General features: G+C 39.8%; 1 protein-coding gene across 6 annotated transcripts in view; it reads right to left on the bottom strand.

The window, feature by feature from the left end:
• Positions 1–312: 312 nt before the first annotated feature.
• FBXW11 (F-box and WD repeat domain containing 11) overlaps positions 313–26,560 on the bottom strand; it is a 133,906-nt gene continuing 107,658 nt past the window's right edge. For 4 of the 6 annotated variants that reach the window (XM_060094948.1, XM_060094952.1, XM_060094953.1 and 1 more), the window contains 8 exons: positions 24,244–24,381; positions 19,518–19,636; positions 17,391–17,640; positions 14,584–14,702; positions 12,712–12,822; positions 11,774–11,852; positions 10,277–10,462; positions 313–2,825 (listed from right to left, as the gene is read on the bottom strand). In XM_060094948.1, the coding sequence (XP_059950931.1) occupies positions 10,301–10,462; positions 11,774–11,852; positions 12,712–12,822; positions 14,584–14,702; positions 17,391–17,640; positions 19,518–19,636; positions 24,244–24,381 (978 nt within the window). In that variant the 3' untranslated portion in view covers positions 313–2,825; positions 10,277–10,300. The other 2 variants (XM_060094950.1, XM_060094949.1) reach the window with 2 other exon arrangements.

The following is a 26,560-nucleotide window of genomic DNA, read 5'->3' as shown; positions in this document are numbered from 1 at the left end:
CTTTCAGAACCAGAGGATCTACTCCCACCCCGAGCCATTTGGCGCGTTTAAGGGACCATTTTCATAGTAACTTGCGAGGCAATTAAGCACTTGTGGAAAGCAGATTTGCTGGGGAGGAGTTCTGAACCAGCCCCAGGGCATGGACTGGCATTATCTCACACCAGTTCTCCCACACCAAAAAAAGTATTTTGTCTTCAACCTCACTGTACAGAGCAGATGATTTTTTTCAAACTACAAACTTTAATTGTATGTCACTGAATTACTGACAGCACGTTAACAGTTTTTTTGGAAAAATTTCTTAACAGAACATCAGAGTATTGCAACACTTTATTAATAAGAGTATTGGCTTTGAATTAGTAGCTGAAGTAACAATTGCATGAAGCCAGATCAGGTGTACTGCATAATACTCATACTTGATTTATTGACATTACTTAGCAATTTATTGGACAAAGGTCAAACTTTTTGTTTTTTATTAAGCACATTCCACAGTACAAAGCTGTCGTGAATAATATCTGTACAATTTAACAGTTTCAATAGCTGTTCAGACACAAATTTCAAACAGTTATTGGCAAACATAATTAATTACAAGTTAGAATTAGACTATCCCAGTGCTTTAAAACATTAATATAGCAGTAATTTACAGTTTCTCAATTATGGTTAGCAAAATAAAGTCCAGAGTACAGCTGGGAATTACTACTATAATCCCAGAAAGTCAGAATTCCTCGGGTGCCAAAGTCCCCTGCTATAATTTAGTAGGCACAATTCAAAGGTTGTGTGCATATTCAAAGGCCATGATCTCCCAAGGAACCAGAATTTCTATATTAAACATGCAAAAACAACCACGGAAAGTCCATTTGTTCAGAAGAATTGCCTCCTCCCCTGCCCCTCCCTGCCCTGCCCCCTGGGCTCTCCTAACCAATCTGATATTAAAGCTGTAAGGTAAGAGTGGTCAAAGTTGTCACTTTCACAACCGCTGTCAGGGTTACAACATCTACCCGCTGAACGGAGATTTCTTTTTTTTTTTAACACTTTGAGACTCAACTTTTCAAAAACAGAAATTAATTTACTAACATGTAGGAGGAAAGGATGTATTTTTTAAAAAGGACAAAGGAAAACAAAAAAGCAAACCAACCCAATAAACAACCACAGACACACACATTGATTCCCACACCATTCTCATGTAAAGGACAAAACAGAGCCCAGGCACCTTCCCCTCAGTGGGAGAGTGCTTCCACGGGAAGAGGTTTAGTTACAGGAAGTTCTCATTGGTCCTTTAAAATGTTAGCAACATTCCTTGATCTTTGGAAACAATGGCCAAGGGGCAAATCAAAACCTAATATTGAACACGGGAAAAGGAGTGCCAACCAGATGCCAAAGTCCTTTCCATGCATGTCAGCATGATGGTGCCATTCACACATTCAGGCTGCGGAGCGCTCGGGAGCCAGGAGAGCTTGCCGGGGCCACGGCAGCAGGCGACACCAGAGATGACAGGGATGGGATCATGAGCCTGAGGCTTCACACCACCTGGGAGGACCCTTCCACTCAAGATGGGCCCTTGAAGCAGCCTGACGCGGGTCCCGGGCTCCAACACACAAGTGGGCCGTGCTACCACCTGACAAGGGGAGAGCCACGCAGCGGGGGGCCTTCTCGCTCTTCCCTCCCCAGGGTTACTAACACACAGAGTGTGACCTGTGACGGTGAAGTCAAATGAATGCTATGGGAAGCGACCACGAGTACTTAGGAGTACTGATGAGGAAAAGAACAACAAAAGTATTTAAGGTACCTCTCTACTGTATATACTGTACAACGAATAAGACATTTTGTGTTAAACTTTAGAAATTACATCTTAAAACAAGATTCCCATTAAAACACACACACACACCACACGCACAATGACAATGACAAAATAAGAACACCATATGAATACTGCAGGAAGGGTTCTAGGTAATCCACATCAACCCTGGTAGCGGGTTCTTGAGCCCAGCCCACAGCTACGGGCGAACACACTCTGCATTAGTGTCTCAGGCACAGGGGCCCTGACTCGAGCAACCTTGAGGTTAAACTGTTATATACATTATATCTACATGCGGATACAGTATTTTAAATTAGGAGGCAAGCACACATGTAAAGGTGTTACTCTACCAAATATCAGGAGATGGTTGCGGGTACAGAGAACAGTTAATAAAAGAAAAGAGCTATATTACCTGTTGGGAGATAATATAACCTGGCTTACAGTTCTTTAAATTAAAAGAAATTGGTACAGAAAGGAAGTATAATCCAAAAAATATTACTAAAACAATCCAGAGAAATGTTTCCATTGTCCAACATGTTCCTAATACAAGTCACAATTCATAATGACTTGGACGGTCAAAAGGAGAATGCTAACTTCTGAAAAGGAAAGCCCTGGACATTCTGGGTAGGTGTTTGGCACCCAAAATTTCACCGAAGAATGCTGTTTCTTAGTATCAGACCAAAGTGCAAAGCAATATAAATTAGAGGCCAAGTCTTCTCTTGACGGTCGACTTATTTCTGTAAAACAGACTGTACGTTCCTTTTATATGAACAATTTACATTTGAAGCGATAGATTTCTTTTCACTGATGGGGGGAGGAAATGGGCTTCTGTACTACTGAAAGTCGGTGAAGCTAAGGTATCCTTCTCAAAGTAGAGGCCGGAATCGGAGGTGAGAAATGTCGGTACTTGAAGAGTTAGGCTGCTTTGCATCTACCCAGCGTCTAGAACCAATTCCAGCTTCATAACTCAGCTGTGAAGAACTCCCTTAGGCATTTGGTAGCCATGTAGCCAGTAGTTCAAGACTAGGAAACCCTGAAAAAACAAAAACAAAGGGAGTATGGATGGATATTCTGGTTAGACATGGAGATATACACCACAGCCCATCCACATCCACACAGACATGTATGTACTTGCGCACACATAACACTGATTTTTAAATAATCAGCATCAAAATAGAAGCTGCAAGTTGTTTTGCGTATACTACATACCAGGTATCAGGTTTATTTAAACCTCTCAAGAACTTTATGAGGTAGAAACTATTATACCTACTTTACAAATAAGAGAACTGAGGCTCAGAAACATTATTTGGTTTAAAGCATTAGCCATTATATCCTGGGATAAACCATAATGGAAAAGAGTATAAAAAGGAATGTATTTATGTGTATATTACTGAGTCAGTTTGCTGTACAGCGGAAATTAACACAACACTGTAAATCAACTATGCTTCCAGAAAAAAAAAAAAAAAGCATTAGCCGTTAAGTGACAAAGAGGGGATTCTAAGAGATGACTGACCCTATAACCTAACATCTTTCATGCTGCTAAAAGTTATGCATGTAACAAAATATGCTTAATGTTAGATTTTATATTTAGCATAATCTTAAATTTACGCCATCCAGAGGCCACCAGGACCTCTCTCATGACCAAGAGTCTTCATCTATCACTGTGAAACAAAAATATGTAAAAGCTAGTAAACAGAGTACTCCTTCTAAACAGAATGCCAGCAGTCAGAAATTACTTCTTTTTGAAATAAATCATTTATAAAAGGACAACACAATGTAGAGGAGAAGACAACTAAATGTTTTATATTTTTTTGACCACGACCTTGAGTCAGGAACACATTTTAATCGCAATCTCTACATTCATCCGTGTATGTAAATACACACACATATCCCTACGCAGAACATTCAGGAAACAACACTAATCATTACTATGGACAATGCAGGCTGACATTTTATATCCTAAATTTCACCCAAAGTCAAAACCCATTAAAATGATTTCACAACCACTAATAAGTTACAACCCTTTCCAAACACTGCACTAAACCATTGGCCTGGAAGATCTAAGTAACCTTTAGGTCTAAAATTCTATGGAGAAAAAGAGAGAGAGAAAAAGAAAGGGGGGTGGGGGTGGTTGTTTGGTTTTGTTTTGCTTTTAAAGCTTGTATATATTTTTTTAAAGGCAATTTTCCTAAAAGGTTAATTTCCACAAAATCCTAATTTCACAAGAATCCTAATAAGCTTCCAAACGAATGCAAGACAGATTCACAATTTCATCTGCCACTGTTTTCCCATGAAGGATATGTAAGAGTATTTGAATCATTTTAAAAATATTAACACCCAGGGCTTCCCTGGTGGCGCAGTGGTTGAGAGTCCGTCCGCCTGCCGATGCCGGGGACACGGGTTTGTGCCCTGGTCCGGGAAGATCCCACATGCTGCAGAGCGGCTGGGCCTGTGAGCCATGGCCGCTGAGCCTGCGCGTCCCGAGCCTGTGCTCCGCAACAGGAGAGGCCACAACAGTGAGAGGCCCACGTGCCAAAAAAAAAAAAAAAAAAAAAAAATTAACACCCAGAGATAAGAAGTCAGCACTCTCAAATGCTGCTGGTGGGAATGTCAACTGATGTAACTCTTCTGGAGGGTAACACAACTCTTAAGTATCAAACCTCTCTAAACATCATAGCTTTCAACCTAGACACTGCAGACATTTCTAGAATTCTATCCAAAGGTAATAAAAGGTTGGGCAAAGATTAAGCTGAAAGAATCATGGCAATGTGTTTTATAATAGTTAAAAGCTGAGGGGGGGAGAATATAAATATATAACAGGTGCATATCCAAACAATCAAACATGATTTTGCCATTAGGAATGATAATTCAGACAAATAGTGACATTACTGACAGGCAACAATTTCACAATAAAGAAAAAAAAAAGCACGTTATCAACCATAATTTTTAAAAGCCTGAAAGGCTACATACAAAGGAGTTAATAATGGTGAACCAAGAAGAGGAGTTGTCTACTTTTTACTAATTTCCTAATAGTGCTCTTATATTGTCTCATAATAAAAAAGAGAGCTACTGTATACATAGCTCTTGGGAGTTAGTAATTTTTTTAATAAAATGACTCAGCAAAAAAATCTATTGCTAAATTTCTCGACATAGAAATACTCTTACCTTATATTTTAGGGGTAAATATTTTACTGCAAGGTTAAATCATCATTAGGGTAGTGTTTCTTATTATGCATAAATTTTACAGCATCACATGGTAATAATTTTTTTCATGTTACAATAAATGAAAAGAATTTGGAAAAGAGCAATAAAATCTATAAAGTTGACTGCCAAGGTTGTCAAAAGTAATTCACTTTGAAGAGACAAACACATTTGAGGTTTCATTGCTTGTGCTGCTTAAAAAGCAGATAAGATTTTTCCACTGATTTATAATTGTGGATCATAACAAGGCAGTTGTTCTTAGGTTCCCAAAAGGGGGGAAAGAGGAGAGAAAATCCTTTCCACCACAGCCAATGAGAGAAACGGCATTGGTGATCATTTCATCTCTCAATCAAAGGAATCTAATTTCACGGCATTTTAAAATAGTATATAAAAGTTGTCCAATTTGTGAAAGTTTACTATGTTCTATAATTCATCTATCAAATTCGCCAGAGGGGGAGAAAACATACTACAGATGTCTTAGATTTTATCATGTGCTTCTTTAACAGTAGAAAGACACAAACACATATCAAAACTACAAAAGAAGTATACTTAAGTTGTTGTATGATATACCTACTCCCCTGACCCTATCCATTCCAGAAGCTCAGCCACAATTGTAGTTGTCTGTGTTCTATTTTATCTATTTATCTATGTGAGAAAATAAAAGCAGAAGCATTGGGATATAGTCAAAGCAATGCAGAGAGAATGTATAGCTCAGAAAATAAAAAATTAAGAACAGAATAAACTTAACAAAAGATGTGCAAAACTTCTACACTGAAAACTGCAAAACACTGCTGAAGAGAAACTGAAGAAGACCTAAATAATAAAGAGATGTACTGGGTTTGTGGATTAGAAGACTCAACATTTGTTAAAGATGGAAATTCTCCCCAAGATGACCTTTAGAGTCAATGCAGTCCTGATCATAATCCCATAATCTTCATAGAATTTGACAATTTCATTCAAAAATGAGTATGAAAACCAAAAGGACCTAGAAGAGTCAAAACAATTTTTTTTAAATTGACTTATTACACAGCATGGTATTGGCAAAAGGATAGCCATAGATCACAGAACAGAATAGAGGCCAGAAAAAGAACTACAAACAAGTGGTCAATTGAGTTTCTGACAGAGTGCTATAACAACTCGATGGGAAGAGGACAGTCTTTTAACCCAAAAGAGCTGGAACTAGGAGGCTGTATAAAAAACACCATACCCAAAAATTAATTCTAAACAGATCAAAGACCTAAATGTAAAACCTAAGCATATAAAACTCTTACAACGATGCTGGTCCAAACACGGTAGTCACTAGCTACATGTAGCTATTTATTTTTTTATTTTTTATTTTAAAAAATTTTTGGCTGCGTTGGGTCTCCATTGCTGCACGCGGGCTCCCTCCAGCTGCAGTGAGCGGGGGCCCCTCACTACGGTGGCCTCTCCCGCTGCGGAGCACAGGCTCCAGGTGCACAGGGCTCAGTAGCTGTGGTACGCAGGCCCAGCAGCCGCAGCTCGCGGGCTCCAGAGCGCAAGCCCAGCAGCCGTGGTGCACAGGCCCAGCTGCTCCGCAGCACGTGGGATCTTCCCGGACCAGGGCTCGAACCTGCGTCCCCTGCTCTGGCAGGCGGATTCCCAACCACTGCACCACCAGGGAAGCCCGCTACATGTAGCTATTAAAATTTAAGTTTAAATGAAGTATAATTAAATACAATTAAAAATCCAATTCAATTCAATTCAAATATAATTAAAACTTCAGTTCCTAAATCAAACCAGACACATTTCATGAGCTTAATAGCCACATACGGCTCGTGACTATCCAAGTGGACAGTGCAGGGACTTCCCTGGTGGCGCAGTGGTTAAGAATATACCTGGCAATGCAGGGGACACAGGTTTGATCCCTGGTCCAGGAAGATCCCACACGCTGCAGAGCAACTAAGCCCGTGTGCTACAACTACTGAATCCCGCGTGCCTAGAGCCTGTTCTCTGCAACAAAAGAAGCCACCACAGTGAGAAGCCCGCGCACCGCAGTGAAGAGCAACCCTGGCTCACCACAACTAGAGAAAGCTCACGCACAGCAACGAAGACCCAACACAGCCAAAAATAAATTAATTAAATAAATAAATTAAAAAAAAATAGGAACCACAAAGTGGACAGTGCAGCTGTAGAAAATGTAAACTAATCTGGTGAAAGGAAGCAGGTCAGTGTTTGCTAAGGCTGTGATGGGATCAGGCTCTGACTACAAAGAGGACACAAGGGAACTTCTGGGGGGTGATAAAAATGTTCTTACCTGGAGTGTGGAGGAAGCTGCAGGGGTGTATACATTCGTAAAAACTTGTCACAAAACAGTATACTTTAAATGGGTACAATCTGTTTTACAAAAATCATACCTCAATAAAATTGATTCAAAAACAGCAATGGGGCTTAGCGAAGGTGAAGGGGGCAGGGCGGAGGGAGATGTGTACATCTAGGTACCTGTCTACATGTAAGGAATATATCTAGTACTTGACTATGCCACTTTAGACAACTTATTCCAATTTCTTACTGAGCTATTATCTTTATGTTTGTGGAAGGCGTATGAATACCCTGCAGTTTCACACATATTTATTTATGGGCAAATTCTTGTTGGCCCAGGAGAAAGAGCACAAAGATGTCATGTTGGCCCCTGGGTATCACTTGACCAACAAATGTCAACAAGCACTCATAATACACTGTGTGCTCTATTAGATACTGGAGCTCCAAAATAAAAGGAGCTCCACGCCTTGTAAGAGAGACAGGCATGCAAATCATTTCAATACCAAATAATAAATTAAGTCAGATGAAGTAAAGGAGTGGGGGTGTGGTGGTATCTACAAAACCCTAACAACACAAGCAAGGGGAGGAAGGTGGCAGAGGTCTGTACTACTGAAGTGTAATTAGGGAAATTAAACAGAATTCAGTCTGGTTGGAGCCCCGGATTTTGGGGAGGGAAGAATGCAAGGCTGGGGTGGGGGAGGGTAGAGAGGATAGAAGGTAAGAGCTAGATATTGAGATTTCTGTTAGCTAATCTTAGCTAAGCCTTGTTCCTGAGAACAAAAGGAAGCTAGTGAAGAGGAGAGGCAGGGCTAAGATGACCATAGTTGGTAGCAGGATGAAGGGTGGGCTGAAGAGGGAGAAGAAGAAACCAGGAAGGAGGAAATCAGTTTTCATTTGGGTCCCTTCCTCCTTCCTTATGTATTTCTTTGGTTTGGGGCGAAGGGAGGTTGAGGCGGGGAAGAGCAATCACTCAAGAAATCCTTGCCGGGCTTCCCTGGTGGCGCAGTGGTTACGAATCCACCTGCCAATGCAGGGGACGTGGGTTTGAGCCCTGGTCCGGGAGGATCCCACGGGCCGCGGAGCAACTAACCCCGTGCGCCACAACTGCTGAGCCTGCGCTCTAGAGCCCGTAAGCCACAACTACTGAAGCCCACGCGCCTAGAGCCTGTGCTCCGCAACAAGAGAAGCCACCGCAATGAGAAGCCCGCACACCGCAACGAAGATCAAATGCAGCGCCACCCTACACCCCATAAAAGAGATCCTTGCCTTCTTCCTCTGTAATTTCCTATAATTCAATAAACGTAAAAATCCTGCCATGTGAATTTCTCAACTGACTTGTGAAGAATCTATCCAGAGAGAAAGCAGCAAGGGAGATGGCCACTGTCGCAAGAGCCAGTATGAACACACTTGAGACCAGGAACGGCAACTATTTATGTGGCTTACAGGTCACTACTGTGGCTCAGCTTCTATAGCCAGGGAGGCACAGCCAAGCCATCGAGGCACTTAGTCCTTCTGGGTCCACATGGGGTCCCATCATCCTTCCAAAGGCAGTACACCAGTCACTACGGATCAAACTGAGTTGGCATGAAGAAACAATGCATTTGCCATTCCTGATACAGATCCTTGGTTTATCACTAATAGATGGAACAGGGGCAAGACCAGAGGTCTGCATGCTTCTTCTTAAACGGCCAGACTGTACATATTTTAGGCCACACAGTCTCTTTTGCAACTACTCAGCTCTGCCACTGAAGCACGAAAACAGCCACAGACAATACATAAACAGATGAGCTGTGGCTGTGTTCCAATAAAACTATTTATGGGCACTGGAATTTGAATTTTATATAATTTTCACATGTTCTAAAATAATATTCTTCTTTTAATTGATTCAAAGTATTTAAAAGTGTAAAAAACTATTCTTAGATTGCTATGGTAAGGATAAAAAAAATTAGGCAGTGGGTCAAATTTGGCCTCCAGCTGTAGTCTGCCGACCCTGAATAAGATAAAACTTCCTGGGGCAGAAATAAGGAGTATCTGAAAAGATGTCAACTTAGTGATCTAGAAACCAGGGATTCCCTATCTTTTCACCCAAAAAATTTCACGATTCTACACACGGACTTTCTTTACATTTTTAATATTCAATGAACAGGAAAATATACAATGACAAAAAGCTACTAAGCATTAAGTATTGTTTTTACATAAATATGAATTTTATTAACACAGTCTTTACATACATATATACATGATAGTACAAATATGCACAAACATTATTTATTCAATCAACAAAGTTTAACGTGCACAGAATTCACAGGCCCCTCGCAAAATTCTCAGGAGTTGGGAATACTGCTCCAGATGAACACGGTCATCAGTTCCAAGGACACTGCCAAGTAAGGCTTCTCATCCTCTAGCTGGACACCCTTAGTAATCAAAACATGCCATCATCAATGTTATTATGGCCCTAAGTCTTCCTGTAACCGGAGCAAAGGACTTGGCTTCCAGGGTACCTGTTGTGTCTAATGGATGAAGAACGAGTTTTAGGGGCTCTCTCAACAAACACCCTTCTTTGATTCCTACCCTAGGGAATGGTGGTGGTGGGTGGATTGTAATGGGGGGCGGGGAGGGGAGGTAGTTTTAAGTGTTTGCCTGATGGTGATTTTTTTTAAAAAATAAAAGATAGAACTGAAAGACAGGAAAGAAAGAGAAAAAGGAGATCCTTGCACCGCAAAACAGAATCTGGAGGACTTTACTGGTACTAAATTGGTATGACCTGGGAAAAGTGTTAAAAAACAGGAACCATGGTGTCTACCAATATGAAAACCCACAATAAGCAGGATTCCGATTTATATCTTATTTTGATGTGACCATAAAGATGTAGCCTTATGCTAGAACTGTGCAAAGTTGATGCATCTAATGTTCCTATTACTGAGAAAGGAACCCAAATCATAAAATTTCCCCAAAGGGAAGGTGAATTCAATCAGCAAAATTAAAAGTGGGGGAAGTACTCACCTGAAACAGGTAAAGTGCAGACTGTTATCTGGAGATGTAAGTGTATGTTCTGGAGGGAGAACGGGTCTCATTCTGGGCACTGGGAGGCACATTTAAGAAATCCCAAATCAAAATTGTGTCATCATGGGAGCTGCTGATGATCTGAAATTCATCGAACTGTAGCCGAAACACACGTCCAGAATGTTCCTGTGAAACATAATAGCTTGATGCCTAAAATGAAATCTTTACAATCCCTCCTATCTCACTACCAGGGAGTTGGCACAGGCTGAAAATACAGCTCCTTATCCAGGCTTCCTAAATAAGTTTCCAGAGCTTTATTGAGCTTTGTCCTTCACCCTAGGAATACAGATTCTGCCCTCCCTTCTAGGCTTTTTCTTTAATTTAACTTTGTATCCTAGATCCTGGCCCATTAATATGTCAAAGAAGAAAAACTACGTGATCATCTTACAAAGGGTCTTAGGAAGGTAAGCAACAATATTTAATATCCATTCTTGATACATTGTAAAAATAGGACCAGAAGAATAGTGTTTTTAACACCACCAAGCATATCTATCTCAAACCACAGCTAACATCAAAATTAATGGTGGGGCTTCCCTGGTGGCGCAGTGGTTGAGAGTCCGCCTGCCGATGCAGGGGACACGGGTTCGTGCCCTGATCCCGGAAGATCCCACATGCCGCGGAGCGGCTGGGCCCGCGAGCCATGGCCGCGGAGCCTGTGTGTCCGGAGCCTGTGCTCCGCAACGGGAGAGGCCACAGCAGTGAGAGGCCCGCATACAGCAAAAAAAAAAAAAAAAAAAAAAAAAAAAAAAAAAAAAAAAAATTAATGGTGAAATACCAGAAGTCTTCCTATTAAAATCAAGAAGAAAACAAGAATGGCCCTGACTCAAGTTCTGCATGTTCTAGTCAATGAAAGGAGAAAAAATAGAAATAGAAGGTAAAACTACTGAAAATAAGAAAACTCTATCAATATTTTCAAACAACTGTCTCCTCAAAAATACAACAAAAGTAAACAGACTGTTAGAAATGATGAGCTTGGTAAAGTTGCTAAAACAAGATTAATATATAAAAATAAAGTATTCCTATATACCAAACAATAATCCGTAGAATACAGATTGAGGGGAAAGTCCACCATAATAGTACAAAAATGTACTGAGTTATAAAACACAACACAACCACAGATACCCATATTAGGAAATCTCCCAAACTTGCAGACAGGAAATACTTTATGTTCTAGGAGGAAACCAGTCCACCTACAAATGAGGAAGCCTGCTTTCATATTTTAAGTTGTGTTAATACTCCTTATAAAAGAGCTCACAGAAATATGAATGTCAAATATTCTCTGATTTTGACTAATAAACAAAATTAACAGAACAGCGCATTTCTCAGAAGGCACGCTGTGAGGTACAGAAGCTTTCCAGTGATAGGCTCAGGGAGGTCTGTCTGCAGGTGGCCAACCGCCAGCACAGGGAAGCACTTCCCTTTCAACAGATCACATACCACCAATGTGCGCAGACACAACGTGCTTGCTGGGGCTCGGGGGTCGAGAGCAGCCTGCAAGTCCCAAACTTTGATTTTCCTAGAAAGGAAAATGAAATCACAGTTAGTGGAAAAGTCAACATTTTATATATTGTCAAGCATTTCGTCGACAGAAAGGAGTGCATTCGACCTGCCTATTTTAAAAGCTAATGGGGAACCTGCTGATGTTTTGACAAGGTATTTAAACCAATTACACTTGATTTGGAAAAAATAAGGATGTACACATTCTCAGAATTGCTGAAATTGTGAAGAAATATTATTTGAAGGGAGACAAGAAAACAACTTCAGAGTATCTAAATTCAGTTCCTGACTTGATAATCTATGTCACCAAATTCATTAATCAGGGGGCTCTCTAGGGCTGAGTAGGTGCCGCTGACAGAAGCTAGGGCTCTCTGTGAAATTCCAAGGATATCTTTCTCCAAACTAAGCAAATGCTGAAAGTTAATAATAGGAGTATGAACAGACCAACTAACCCGTCTGTGAAGTATATATAAGGTCATCTTGAAAGGTTTACGGTTGCCATTTGCTCATTTTAAAAGTCATGAGGCTTTTTAAAGAGGATGTGTTCAATTCACCAAAAGGGGAAAAGAAATTTATCATTGAACTCACCAAAAAAAAAAAAAAGAAGCCTGGTTCAATTTAGTGCTGGGACAAGGAACTGAATTCCTGCAAAGACTAAGCTACTCCCTGAGTTTACAATAATGGTTAAAAGCATAAGCTTATTAATTCATCCTTCTGGGTCTGAGTGTCCCCACTTGATCAAGTGGTATAATAATACCTGCCATCCACCATTACATAAGAAATACCTAGCATGGGACCTAGCATATACACAGCTGCTTAATATGCAGTACTTATTTTTCCTCTTCATATAGTTATGGCTGTGCATTTGAAACACGTACCCATCATAGGCCCCACTGACAATCCTCTTGTTATCAAACCGGATGCATCGGACCAATTCTTCATGTCCCTCTAGGACTCTTAAACAGGCGCCACATTCAATATCCCACAGCCTTGAATGAAAAACAGATTTCTGTGAATCAAGTTCCTACACATGATTCAAACTATCCATACGTGATCTTCTCTACCCTGGGAATCTTTATTTCTATCTCACTCCCAGTCCACATTATACACATGCGAAGATCTGTGTGTACCTTTGTACCATTCATGTGTTTTTTAAGAACTAACTTGGGAGAAAGGCTTACTTTTCATTTTATTTCCTTTTACATAGTTTGAAACTTTTAAAAATCGCATGCATGTTGTTATTATTTAAATAATACCAACAAAGAAATTTCAATTACATTTAGTTTGTAGGCATGCTCTTGATGTCTGAGTTGATGAAAACAAGTAGCCAAATGGTCTAGGAAGAATTTTTGGGGGGAGACAGGGATTGCAGGCCGTAAAGAAGAAAAAGGATGTAGGAGTGGGGAAGATAATAAATACAACCCAGGGGGTTAGGCTTCCACCACCAAGGTTAGAACCGGTGGACCAGCACAATGGTCTCCCTCTCCTGATGAGGCTTAGGGATTCCCCTTCCTAGATACAGACTGCATCCTAGGGCTGTCTAGGTTTACAAGGTCAGAGTGGGAGCCTCTCATTAGGCATATACAGTGTCTTAGAAATATAAACCCAGTGACTACCATCCAGCCTTTTTCTCTGTATATGATTTATGTAACAATTCTGGAAATAGAGATTTTTTTTAATTATCACTGATTTAACTACATTTGCAAAAAGAAACCACAGCAAACTAACATGTACAAAACAAAGTTAGCAAATTAATTCTATAATGACATTTTCTTAGCCTCCCCACTAGTACCTATCATACATCCAATGAATATTCTACCCTCAGCAAATGTTCTCATCAGTGTCAGTGATGATAGCTTCTCTAATCTACTGTGAAGAGAGCACTGCCACTATAACTCCAAAGTGGTTCTCTTCCATAAACTATTCAGCAGTACACATTATTATTTTGTAGAAGCTCAGAGATTCCAATGAGGAAGTTAAGAATTGTTCATTGCTGAAATATTAAGTAATACAAAGCATAAAGAATGCAACAGAACCAAGATTCAAGTTCTCAACTGACTTTTATGATACCTTAAAACTTAAAATGATAAAGAAAACTTTTGGCAGTTAAAGCTACATTGTGTTTGCTTTCTTTCTTTCTTTTTCTAAAAAAATAATCTTGAACCCAATCCTTATTTTGCCCAAACAGGCAATTTGATTATAAAAAAGCTACTAGAATATGTTGGGACAGTTGGAAAAAAGACTTGGGGTAATTAAATAGATATTTAAGGGAAGTTCTTAATAAGACAAAAAGTGTTTAAAGATATTCATATTTATTAGAAAGCAAGGACAATAAGTGTTGGGAAGAAAAAAGGGAGATAAGATAAATGACCGAACAGGAATTGATGACAATGTTGGGAGAGAGAAATAAAGTACACTGCCCTCTGTTAGGGAGAGAGGCAGGAGCTCACTGGTAAGGGAAAGGAGAGCATAAGGCTGGAGCATCCTCTGTTCTGAGGCACTGGGGTATTAAGTGATCTTGGGTGGAGTTGAGGTTATAAAACCTTGTGTACTGGGGGAATCTTGGAAGAATACCCAGGGCATACACAATTTACCCACTTTAGTATGCGGAACCAGAGAGATAAATAAAAGTTACCTAAAGTTTTCTTATCTGAAGCAGCCCCCAAAACTGAGTCTTTTGAGCATCAGGACTGGAGTCAACACTATGGCAAAAATGAGCCCACTCTGTCAGCACACCAACTTCTACCCACCTTATGGTATTATCCGATGATCCACTAACAACCAGCCGATCCCTGTACTGGAGACAGGCAATGCCTCGCTTGTGCCCATTCAGAGTACGAACAAATTCACAGGTGCTCGTGCTCCAGACCTGTACAACAAATTAGCAGTACATTTAAGAATAAATGCAGAAAAGCCCTTGCACAATATACCTTTAAAAAACAAAATCAGAACTTCTAAGAATGACCACAATACTTGATTATGAAATACACTGGGGAGGTTGGGGAACAGATTGGACGGCATAACATTTCCTTAGCTGCTGAGTGATAAAACTGGAATGAAATACAGAGGGAAATTGTGAAGTCTCCAAACCTTGAGATCTTCACAAAGAGAACATCTCCTGGATGGTTCAGACATTCATTTGCCTAGAGGGAAGGGTCTGAGCCAGATTTTATGTTTTTAGGCCAGGTGACACGTCAAACCCAATGTAACTGACGTGAAAGGGCTTCGCCTTTTGCATCCTCTTCTTTTCCAGCACAGTTTCTCGAATAGCTCCATTTGTTTGACACATCACTCCTAATATTATGTATGTGGAATAAATAACCCCTCTTTTGTGAAGCTGTCTGCAAGACTTAGATGTCCATAGACACACTTAATACCAGACAAATAAGGAGACACAAAGCAACCAATGTTCCCTGAATTATTTTATTAGCTGCATTTGTAGTTGAACGGGACAACCAGATATACAGAAGCAAAAGGACGAAGTTGGATCCCTGTGTCACACTGTATACAAAAATTTAATTCAACATGGATCAATGATCTAAATGTAGGAGCTGAAACTGTAACTCTCAGAAGAAAACGTAAGAGTAAATCTTTGTGACCTTGTATTAGGCAACTGTGTCTTAGATATGATAATAAAAGCACAAGTAACAAAAAAAATTGATGAACTGGACTTCAACAAAGTTAAAACTATTTGTCTTTCAAAGGACACCATCAAGAAAGAGAAAAGACAACCCACAGGAAGAAAATATTTGCAAATCATTTATCTGATAAGGGACTTGTAACCAGAATATGTAAAGAACTTTTGCAACTAAATAATAAAGAGACAAATAATCTAAGTTTTGAAAAGAGCAAAAGATTTAAGTAGATGTCTCTTCAAAGAAGTTATAAAAATGGCCAATAAGCACATGAACAGATGCTCAACATCATTGGTCATTAGGGAAATCGAAAGCAAAACTGCAGAGATACCACTAAATACCTACCAGGATAGCTATAATAAAAAAGACAGACAGACAGACAGACAGACAGACAGACACACACACACACACACTAACAAGGGTTGGCAAGGATATGGAGAAATATCTGGGCTGATATTATGCAACATCTGTTTTGTACAAAGGCCCAAACCCTCTTGACTTCCAGGCACTGGTCATGTACAAATTGGTGTGACTGAGTGGTGAGTGAGGTGCCAAAAATCCTAGTTTTTCAGCTTCCAGACTCTATCCAATCTAAAAGTCTGATGCTATCTAGTCTGTGATCTGTGGGGCTAGATACTAGCATGCTGGCCAGTACGGGTCATAAAAGGAAGGTTTCTGAGCCCATACACTGCTGGTGAGATTGTTAAATGGTGAAGCCATTTTGGAAAACAGTTTGGCAGTTCCTCAAGATGCTCAACACAGAGTTCCATCCCAAGAGAATTAAAAGTATATGTACACGCAAAAATTTGTACACAAATATTTATAGCAGCATTATATATAACAGATAGAATGTGCGAACAATCAAAATGTCCATGAACTGACGAACGGATAAACAAAATGTGGTGCATCCACACACAGAATTTTTCTAGTCATCAGAAGGAATGAAGTACTGATTCATGCTACAAAGTACATGGATGACCCTTGAAAACACTACACTAAGTGAAAGAAGCCAGACACAAAAGGCCACATATATATGATAACATTTATCTGAAAAGTCTCAAATAGGCAAATCCATAGAAAGTAGATTAGTGATTGCCAGGGACTGGGGGGAGAGAATAGCGGTTGACTGCTAATAGGTATGAGGTTTTTTCAGAGGATGAAGATGTTCTGAAACTAGTGATGACCATACAACACTGTGAATATACAAAGCCACTGAATGGTATGCTTTAAAATGATGAGTCTTATGGTATGTGAATTATATGTCAATAAGGCCGTTACAAAAATAAAAGGAAAGATAAAATTTTAATAAGTTAACACGTACATTGGAACAAGCACTGCATTTACCATACCCGATGGATCACCCTAGACTACAAGTGCTTGTCACACGTCTGCCTCACACCACACGTTGAGCTCCTTGGAGGCAGGGACATGTCCTGTTCATCATCGTATCTCTAGCATCCAGCCCAGGGTCTATGGCATGGCAGGCTCTCAAGATTAGGTGAATAAACCAAATCTCAACTCTGCCACTAACTAGCTAATGTGGTCTCCAGCACAGTCCTCTGTGCTACACCTGTAAAATGTGGCTCAGCAGAGTGCTGGGAGGGTGGAGTGAGGCAGTAACGGGAAGCTTCTGGCACATGGTAGATGTCCCATAGGTTAGGTCTCTTCCCTTTAAAAAGGTTATCAACAATGTCCTTTCATGAAATAGAGGACTGCTCTTGGTCCGGACCCCAGGACCCTTTTCTACGACCTTGCCTATGACTTGAGAAGCATAAAGAATGAGCACGCCTTGAGGTCTCATAAGCACAAGTAGAGGAGAATAAAGATCTTGCCAGATGCGAGGTTGGTATAAGCCACCTCTGCTTTCTCTATGTTCTAAAAGGGATGGGAACAAGCAGAGTTATGACTGCAGACACACTTACTTTGATGGTCCTGTCCCCAGAGGCAGACACTATGTACTTATCGTCAAAGTCTACTACATTGACAGCAGCACGGTGGCCAACCAGGACACGGCGTAAAGTGATATCAGTGGCAGAAGCCATGTCCCACACTGCGATGGAGCGGTCCTTGGAACAGGTCACCATCAGTCCATTGCTGAAGCGTAAGTGCAGTACAGCCTCGTTGTGGTGGATCAACGTGTTCAGAACTTCGCCCGTGTTCACATCCCAGACTCTAGAGAACAGAAAAGCACAATGCTTAATTATCGAGACAACCAGGAAAAGATTCCTGTGTCTGTGCTCTGGGCCCATTTTTAGTAGTAGGCTGGGGAGGTGTGGACTTCACGTGTATCTGGTGACTGGGACCTGACACCATGCTTAAAAGGAGCCCCCAGAAGCAATTTCTCTATTTGTGAAGAAATGGTAAGATGGTTTCAAAAAAGAAGGCCAGGGCTTCCCTGGTGGCGTAGTGGTTCACAGTCTGCCTGCCGATGCAGGGGACACGGGTTCGTGCCCTGGTCTGGGAAGATCCCACATGCCGTGGAGCGGCTGGGCCCGTGAGCCATGGCCGCTGAGCCTGTGCATCCGGAGCCTGTGCTCTGCAACGGGAGAGGCCACAACAGTGAGAGGCCCGCGTACCGCAAAAAAAAAAAAAAAAAAAGAAGGCCAATTCTGACTCTTGCCCAGGTATTCAGGGATGGTGTATGCAGGCTTGTGCTGATGGCAAAAAATGATGCAAGGAAGTGGGCTTTGCAGTGAGTTTGAGATGACAGAGAGAAGATGGCTTGGTGGCTGGGTTCCAAGCTTAAGGTTGTTTTTGACCTCTGACAAGCTTTCGAGTCTATTATTTATCCACTGCAAACTGGAGACTGTAAGTCACGGTGTCTCATCAGTCACCACACCCATCTATCTACCCAACCGCTTTATGGACAAAGCGCGTGTCTCCAATTGCTTCACCCTTGAGATACAGGCTTCTTAGGGGCAGCCCTTTCACGTCATAGCTTTTCTGTAACCCCAGTCTCCTAAGGGGACAAGTTCGTGCAGAGCAGACGAAGAGAGACTCAGGCTTCTAAGGCTGAGACATGACCTATGGTGGAAGCAGCAGCCTGGAAGCACTGAGTCAGGGAAAGGATACTAGGCATGCCGGTGACTATTTCAATCTCTTAGGTGTGCCTGTAAAGCAATCCTCTTCAAATCGACTCACCCTAGAAGAGGCATTTCCTTCCCTCCCCATGACATGCCTTCCTCAGGCTACCAGCAGTCCAGCTGAGGCTTTACTGTATTATCTCTAGGCTCTGGTGAACGCATCACTACAGCAAAATCCAAAGCCATCTGGTATGGAAAAACATCCTTGTCCCAGTGGTTTAGAAGTAGATCCCAATAATGTTTCCTTTCTACTCTCAATTCCCAACCAGCAGTCACTGCTTCCCTTCTACTGTAGAACACTGCCACTTCCATCTTCATCATTCTGCCCCTGGGGTGGCATCTGAAAACTAGTGTCTCCATTACTGGAAAAGCTACATGCTATCAAGATAGTCTTGAGTGCTATAAATTCAAGGCTCAAAATTAACTAACTATGTGACTGAGTAAATTATTCGCCTCTCTGGCATCCATTTCCCAATACTACATCTATAAAAAAGAAGATACTACTTACCTTAGAAAGGCTGATGTGAGAATTCAATAGAATAACATTATACAAAATATTGGGCACATTATTTGTGTCCCTCAAAAAGTGCTGCAAATCTCTGCTTCTGATTCTTTTGGTACTTGTAGCTTACTGTCCACCACACTCCTAGAACACCTGCTTCCTTCCTCTCTCCTCTAGAGTGTGGTCTCCCAGGAGAAAGCTACCCTGATACTGTTAGGTACTGTGCTTTTACAGGAAGGCATGTTGCCATCTCTAGAATGTATGGTAATGGGAATAGGACCTACTTAACAAAAGTTAGCTTTCCTGCCTACTTTGCTCAAATGTACCTACACCAAAAATGGTTTTGAAATATAGCATACAAAAACATATACAGAGCATGTGTGTACTTTATCGCAGAAGAGGAGGTGAATCTGTCTCCTTGTGGAAGGTACAGAAGTTCAGGCCAGTGAAATCAAATTTCTCACCTCACTGTAGAGTCAGAAGAGCCAGTCACAATGACACGTTCATCATACTGGAGACAAAGGACAGAGCCAGTGTGTCCTGTTAACACTTTCAAACATTCCAAGCTGGTTTTATCCCAAATCTATTGAGACAAAATCAAACACAAACAGAAATTTAGTATATCACATTCTGATAAATGTTTTTATCATAACTTATTTTCTGAATCATAAAACAAAACAAAGCTGTGTTACAGTAAATAAGAGCAGTAAACATCAAACAGGTGGTAAATGACAAGAGGGGAAGAAGAGGCAATACTGAATAACTTCCAGAATAGATATACTACTTTGTTTACTTTGCCCCCATAACTACTGTGCCCATTATACTTAACAGAGAATTTTAAAATAAACTCTGTGAAAAGAGTTGGCTCACCCTCTGGAAAACAATGTGACAGTATCTATTAAGAGCCTTTAAAAACGCATACCCCTTAACCCACTACATTTGTTTACGAAAGTTTAAAAATGAAAAATGTTCAGCATCTCAGAATAACTTCAAAGTAAATTATGAAGAGTTTTTAATGAGAAAACACACTGCTTTACTATAGTTACTTTTTTTAAAAAAATCAGAATAAAAGTCATCTCTATAGTGACATAAACATTATGTATATTTAAAAAAAAGATTAAAAGGAAGTAAAATGTTGATAGTTGGCTTTGTACTCTGAATGCCGTTTTCCTCCTCTCTTTTGATCTTTCCAGTGTTTTCCAAGTTTTCAATAATGTCCCCAAATAATGGGGGGATGGAAAGTGATTTTTTTTCAAAGATTGTTTTGTTAAAGATAGAGTCTATGGAACTATTTCTTCCCTTGTAAAAGCACTATCATAATTTGCAGTGTCCCTAAAGTTTACTACAAATGGCCAAGATATTACACAGACAGTTAAGTGTCCTTCTATAATAGTAAGGCTTGCTTCTAATTTCTGACCTAGCAGAACCACAGCTATTTTGAAAGTGTGAGCTGATCAAGGACTGAAGCAGAATGAAGTACAGAAGGTTTCCAACCATTGGTCTAGATGAGCTCTCTAAAGCGTCTTTCTGCTCCATTGTTCCGTGTCTTATAAATCAAATGTAGGCCTAATTTAGGCATGGGTGTGCCTCTATTAAGAGAATTCTTTAGAAACATCCAGTGTAAGTGAAATGCAAGCCCATGGCCAGCCCATGCTTTGACAAGGTCATTATAAACCATTCTTACCTAATCCTTAAAGGAGAACTGCCAAAATTAAATAATAACACTTTCAAGAGCATATTTGTGGCCACAGGTTAGGACTATCAATAAGTATTACATAAAAATAGAGTTCTGTGGTCAAATATGTTTTCAAAGTTGGAAAACTCTGGGTGTCTCTACTGTATGTCTTCTCAGAGCCTTTATATGTTACTGTAACCTGTAAATTTCTAAGAAAGGGATACAGCATGCAGTGTTTTCTAAATTTCTTTGAAGGGAATTACTCTTCAAAGCAATATCCTTTGGATTCACATCCACAGAATACCTTTTGGGAAACACTATAATACATATAGGAAACCAACAAAACAGTTTCTTTATATTCTACAATTCAGTGATTTTTTTGCCCTAGTTATTGGAATTATTGAAATGCCACTATTTTATAAAACAAAAAGCACACAAGCAAACATACCTTTTAACTCACCCAAAGTGAAACAATATAGAAAACAAGGCCAAGGGGAGAAAGCCCACTACAACCTATCTTCCCAGTTGATTGTAACTAAAAACTCTAGACAAAATACAAAAACAGCTAGCTGAGGACTCTGAACACTGTGAGGGGAAGGGCACCAGGAGAAAGCAGTAAGTATTCTATTGAATACATTGTAGCAAGGGGTAAGAGTTTGGAGACAGGATCCACATGGGGTAAGTTTACCATTCTTTCTGTTTTCTGTTTTCTCATTTCCTTCTTTTGTGGTCTTGACCCAAAGGCAGGTCCAGATCAAGGAACTGCACAGTGAAACAGCAGCACAGGCGGCTACAATCTGAGAAACTAGTCTTTCTGGACAGAAAGGCTGAAAAAGGAATCCTTGGGGACCAAAGAATGCACGAAAGACCCTATTTTCTTTTTCTCTTTTCTCAAACGGCTTTGATCCAAAGGACAAGCCCAGTCATGGAGATGTACTGCAGAGCAGTGGAACAGGTAACTAAAATTCTAAGAGAAACCCCATTTTTCTGGTCAAAGGAAAATGAAGAAAGGGTCCTTGTGGGCTGTAGAAACTTAGGGAAATCCAAAACAGGAAAGAGCTGGAAAAAAGAAAAAGGCTTCCCTAATTGTATATGAGAACCCACACAACTCATGACTTGGGTTTGCCCTTAAGCAGTGCATGCACAGGACAGACTAAACCAGCAGAGCAAAGGCCATAAAAAGCGCCCTGATACTTAAACTACTACTGAAGTCTCAGACTAAACTCTGAGTAGTGCAAGCCCAAGATAGACCCAAAGTAGCATGGCAAAAAGCAGAAAAGAGATTAGAACCAACCCCCCTAACTAGGTTGACCACCTGCTTAAAAAAATACTCACCCACACATGTTCTCCAGAGGATTATAACAGGATCCATAGACTTTACAATACAATACCCATAATGTACAAGATACAATCCAAAATTACTTGACATTCAAAAGCCAAGAAAAGTGACCAATTCTCAGGGGAACAGACAATCAACACATGACAAGCTAGAGATTACCCAAACGTTGTCATGTTCAAAGACTTCAAAGCAGTTGTTGTAACTATACTCCATGAAGTAAAGATAAACACACTTGATATGAATGAAAAGAGAGAAGTTCTCAGTAGAGACATAGAAACTATAAAATATAATATCTGAAATCTTAAAATTCACTCAGTGGGGGAAAATAGCAGAATACAGATGAAAAATTCAGTCAATTTGAAGACAGGCTAAGAGAGATTATCCAGAAAAGAGAGGGAAAAAAGAATGGAAAAAAGTAAGACAATATCAAAAGATCTAATATTTGTGTAATTAGAGTCTCAGAAGGAGAGGAGAAAGAAATTGGTGCAGAAACAAAATTGAATAAATAATGGCCCAAACTTCTGAAATTTGGTGAAAGACATAAATTTACAGATTCAAAAAGCTCAGTGAAAGAACTCTTAGATATGACATCAAAAGTATGAGGCATAAAAGAAAACACTGGTAAACTAGACTAGACAAATTAAAATCTTCTGCTCTACTTAAGATATCATTGAGAAAGTGAAAAGACAAGTCACAGAATGGAAGAAAATATTTGCAAAACATATCTGAAAAAGGACTTTTATCCATAATACATAAAGAGCTCTCAAAACCCTGTAATATGAAAACAGAGAGCCCACTTTAAAATTGTACAAAATATCTGAATAGAAACTTCACCAATGAATATACAGATGGCAAATAAGCATGTGAAAAGATGCTCATTATCACTGATCCCTGGAGAAATGTAACTTTAAACCAAAATGAGATATGTCTACATACCTATTCAAATGGCTAATATCCAAAAAAAAAAGCCCCGAGACTACCAAGGGCTGACCAGGATGCAGAACAAAAGGAATTCTCATACATCGTTGATGGGAATGTAAAATGGTAGAGCCACTTGAAAAAACAGCTCGGCCGTTTCTTCACAGGTAAAACGTACACTTACCATATGAGTTAGCAATCCCACTCCTCGGTTTTTATCCAAGTGAACTGAAAACTTAAGTTCTCGCAAAAACGTGCGTGCATATGTTTACAGTGTCTTTATTCATAATTGTGAAAAACTGTAAACACAAATGTCCTTCAATAGGTAAATGGATAAACACACTCTGGTGTAACCATAAAACAGAATGCTACTCACCAGTAAAAAGGAACTAACTATTGTCATGTGCAACAATGTAGAAGAATCTCTAATGCACAATGCTAAGCATAAAAAGCCAGACTCAAAAGGCTATACATACTGTGTGAGTCCATTTACAGGACATTCTTGAAAAGGCAAAATTATAGGGACAGAAAAAAAGATCAGTGGTTGTCAGAACCCAGGGGAAAAATGGGTAAACACAAGGCAGCAGGACAAAGGAATCTGGCAGATGATGGAACTATTCTGGATCTTGATAATAACTGTTATGGCTGCACAATTCTTTGTGCTTGTCAAAACTCACGGAACTTTACACCAAAAAGAGTGCATGTAAATTATAACTAGAAGTAAAATTATTCCACAATGTTTTCTTAAATATGAGAAAATAAGCTACAAACAATGTGAAACAAAATCTATTAGAGCCATTAAACATTAAACACAGAGAAATGATCCAGTTTATCTACTATTGAAAAGTAAATAAAAACAATATAAATTGCTCTATCATTCTTTTGTGTTATCAACTGAGCCTTTCACAGAAACCATAAAAGGTAATGACTTTCATTTATATGCAAGTCAGCAACACTTTTACCAGCTAGCCAAGAAATCAAGAGCCCTGTGGATACTGAGATATTTTCTACTTGCACCTAAATATAGAATACAGAAAGTGAATGTGCTTAGAGAAGGGTAAGAAGCGAGAAAATCCAAGGGTCCAGTGTTAGTAGAGGGAAACGCTCTGGCTCTAGTTCTTTAGAACCACGCAGACAGCTGCCAAGATTGAGTGGAACAGATAAAAACCAATCAGGAGGAAATGGAGAGATTGTTAATCTAATGTCTAACATGTAACCACAATTCTAAAAATAATACATACAAAATGCAGTCATTCACCTTAATAGAATTATCTCGAAGGCCACTGATAATTTTTTCATCATCATACTGTAAACAGTAGACACCTTTACTATTTTCAGAGCGGCACTGAATCCTCTGCAAGTTGTGTCGTCCACACCGCCAGTTAGATTCTATAGTCTAAGGGAAAAAGGAGGCAACAGATGAGTTTTTGTGAATCAACTATTCTATTAGGGTTCAGACTTTGGGGTTCCAGAAACAGCATACCACTGATACTCCATCTTGGTTTGCATAACTGTCTGTGGATAGGAATCACACTCTTTTCCAAGTAAGACATTAGCCCAACAATATTTTTCCTCAAATGTTCCCTGCCCATCTGGCAACTGTCACAGGATTTCCAATGAGTTTGGGTTGGGTTTGAAAAAAATGGCCTAGACAGAATTCAATACGTTTAAAGAATGCCATTTGCACCCAAAACATACAAATAAATAGTAACTCATTGGGTCACTCTCTAATGCCAGTTAAAATATCTGGCAGAAGACCACCACTAACATTAAGCATATACTAACAATCTGTGTATCCATCCAGAGCACTGATTGCCCTGATCATTGAGAAAAGATATTGACAACTACTGCATGCCAACTACTATAGAAAGAATTTTATTATCCATTTTTAATCTTCTACCAGACTGAAGCTCCTTTAGAATAAGAATGGCACATTTCAGCCCTGGATTCTCATTCTTTCATCATTCATACAACACTTACTGAGATGTTAGTATATTCCAGGTACTGACTGTGCCAGGCACGGGGATGAAAAGACTGACAGGAAGCATACTGCTTTCAAAGGATGCAGCTGCAATACACAGGCACGCAGTAACTGGAATTGGATATACTCTAATCATATGTTTATTTGGTTAAATGATCCACACATTAACCTTGGAAGGAAGTTCTCATTACTTCCCTTTTACAAACAAGGAAACAAGAGTTTAACTTGCCTGAGGCCACAAAACTAGTAACTGGATGAGTTGGAAATCACACCCAGTTCTTCCTGATGCTGAGCCCATGCTTTTTCTACTAAAATACGCAGTGTCTACAAAGAAAGTATAGCCCTAGCTATTGCGTCATTGAACACATAAAAAGATCAGTAACAACTCCAGATAAAATATCAGTGCCAAATGAGTGATTAAAAACTGTAAGCGCTGCAGGACTAAAGGGATCTTAAACAGCGCGATAGCCTAGTCTGAGACCAGTGGGCAAAGTTTAAAGAGGAAGTGGGTCATGCCCAGAGCACTAGAAGACCTAACCTTTGGTAGTGGATGTCAAGGATTTTCAGGATCAAAAGATACACTAAGAATAACCAAAGTATAAATTCCTGATCCTTGAATTTAGGGGACAATAGGGACTACAATTGGCTAGACCTGAGAGTTCAGGATCTAGTTCAAAAGACATATCTGAGTAGCTAATTATCTGAGTAGCTAAAAGTTTAATTAGTTGCTTTAGTGAAGAAAGGAGATAAATCTCCTCTTTATTCACAATAAGCACTTAATTACTGGTTCTGCTGACATCTAACAAACCATGTTTCCTCTTATTTTGAAGGCAACATGCTTCTGTATGCTGTGAAATGTTAAAATTTACTGAATGTTATGCCAGGTACCACGCTTCCATAACACTATGCTATGTGTTTTATATAGTTTACAGTTAATTTAATCATCACAATTCTGAAGCCAAAATTATTGTCCTCATTTTACAGAAAAAGAAATGGAGAATTGGAGACACTGATACATGTATACTTAAACAGGAAACTGTTTCCTCATTTGTGGCCTCAGTACTTAGCACAGGAGCCTGGAAATATAAGCCCTGCCCTCAAAGAGTTCCCATACATAGCCTTGAGAGAGGCCAGGATCACATTATTTCCAACATCTAGGGGATGCAAAGAGGTGCCATGGAGGTGCCATGAGCGAGAAACAGCTCATCTGTCCATCTGCTACCAAATCAGAGCTTCTTAGCCAGCATCGTCATCTCTACCGAGTTTGTAAAATGTCAGACATAAAACCACATTTCAAAAACAAAAAACCAAACAAACAACAAAAAACAAAAATTTACCCCACTGTGGCTACCGCTACCAAGGTAGACAACAGATATGTCTGTAAGCAACTTTTTAAAAAGGGATTCAGCATATAAAGAATTTCTTAAATTGAACTCAATGCTTGGAATCATTTAGAGAAATAATGTATTTTTAGAGAGTGACTGAGCCATGTCAGCATGCTAAACATACCAGGAAAATGCTGACTTAGGAGGCAGACCTACTGGTAACAAGTCTTATTCATGGCCAGTGACTCCTGGCAGTGGTTACCAATGTT

The sequence above is a fragment of the Mesoplodon densirostris genome, chromosome 3 (genome assembly GCF_025265405.1).
Source record: "Mesoplodon densirostris isolate mMesDen1 chromosome 3, mMesDen1 primary haplotype, whole genome shotgun sequence".
NCBI lineage: Eukaryota > Metazoa > Chordata > Mammalia > Artiodactyla > Ziphiidae > Mesoplodon > Mesoplodon densirostris.
Note: the sequence above shows the minus strand (reverse complement) of the source record. Positions and strands in the feature narration are given on the sequence as shown.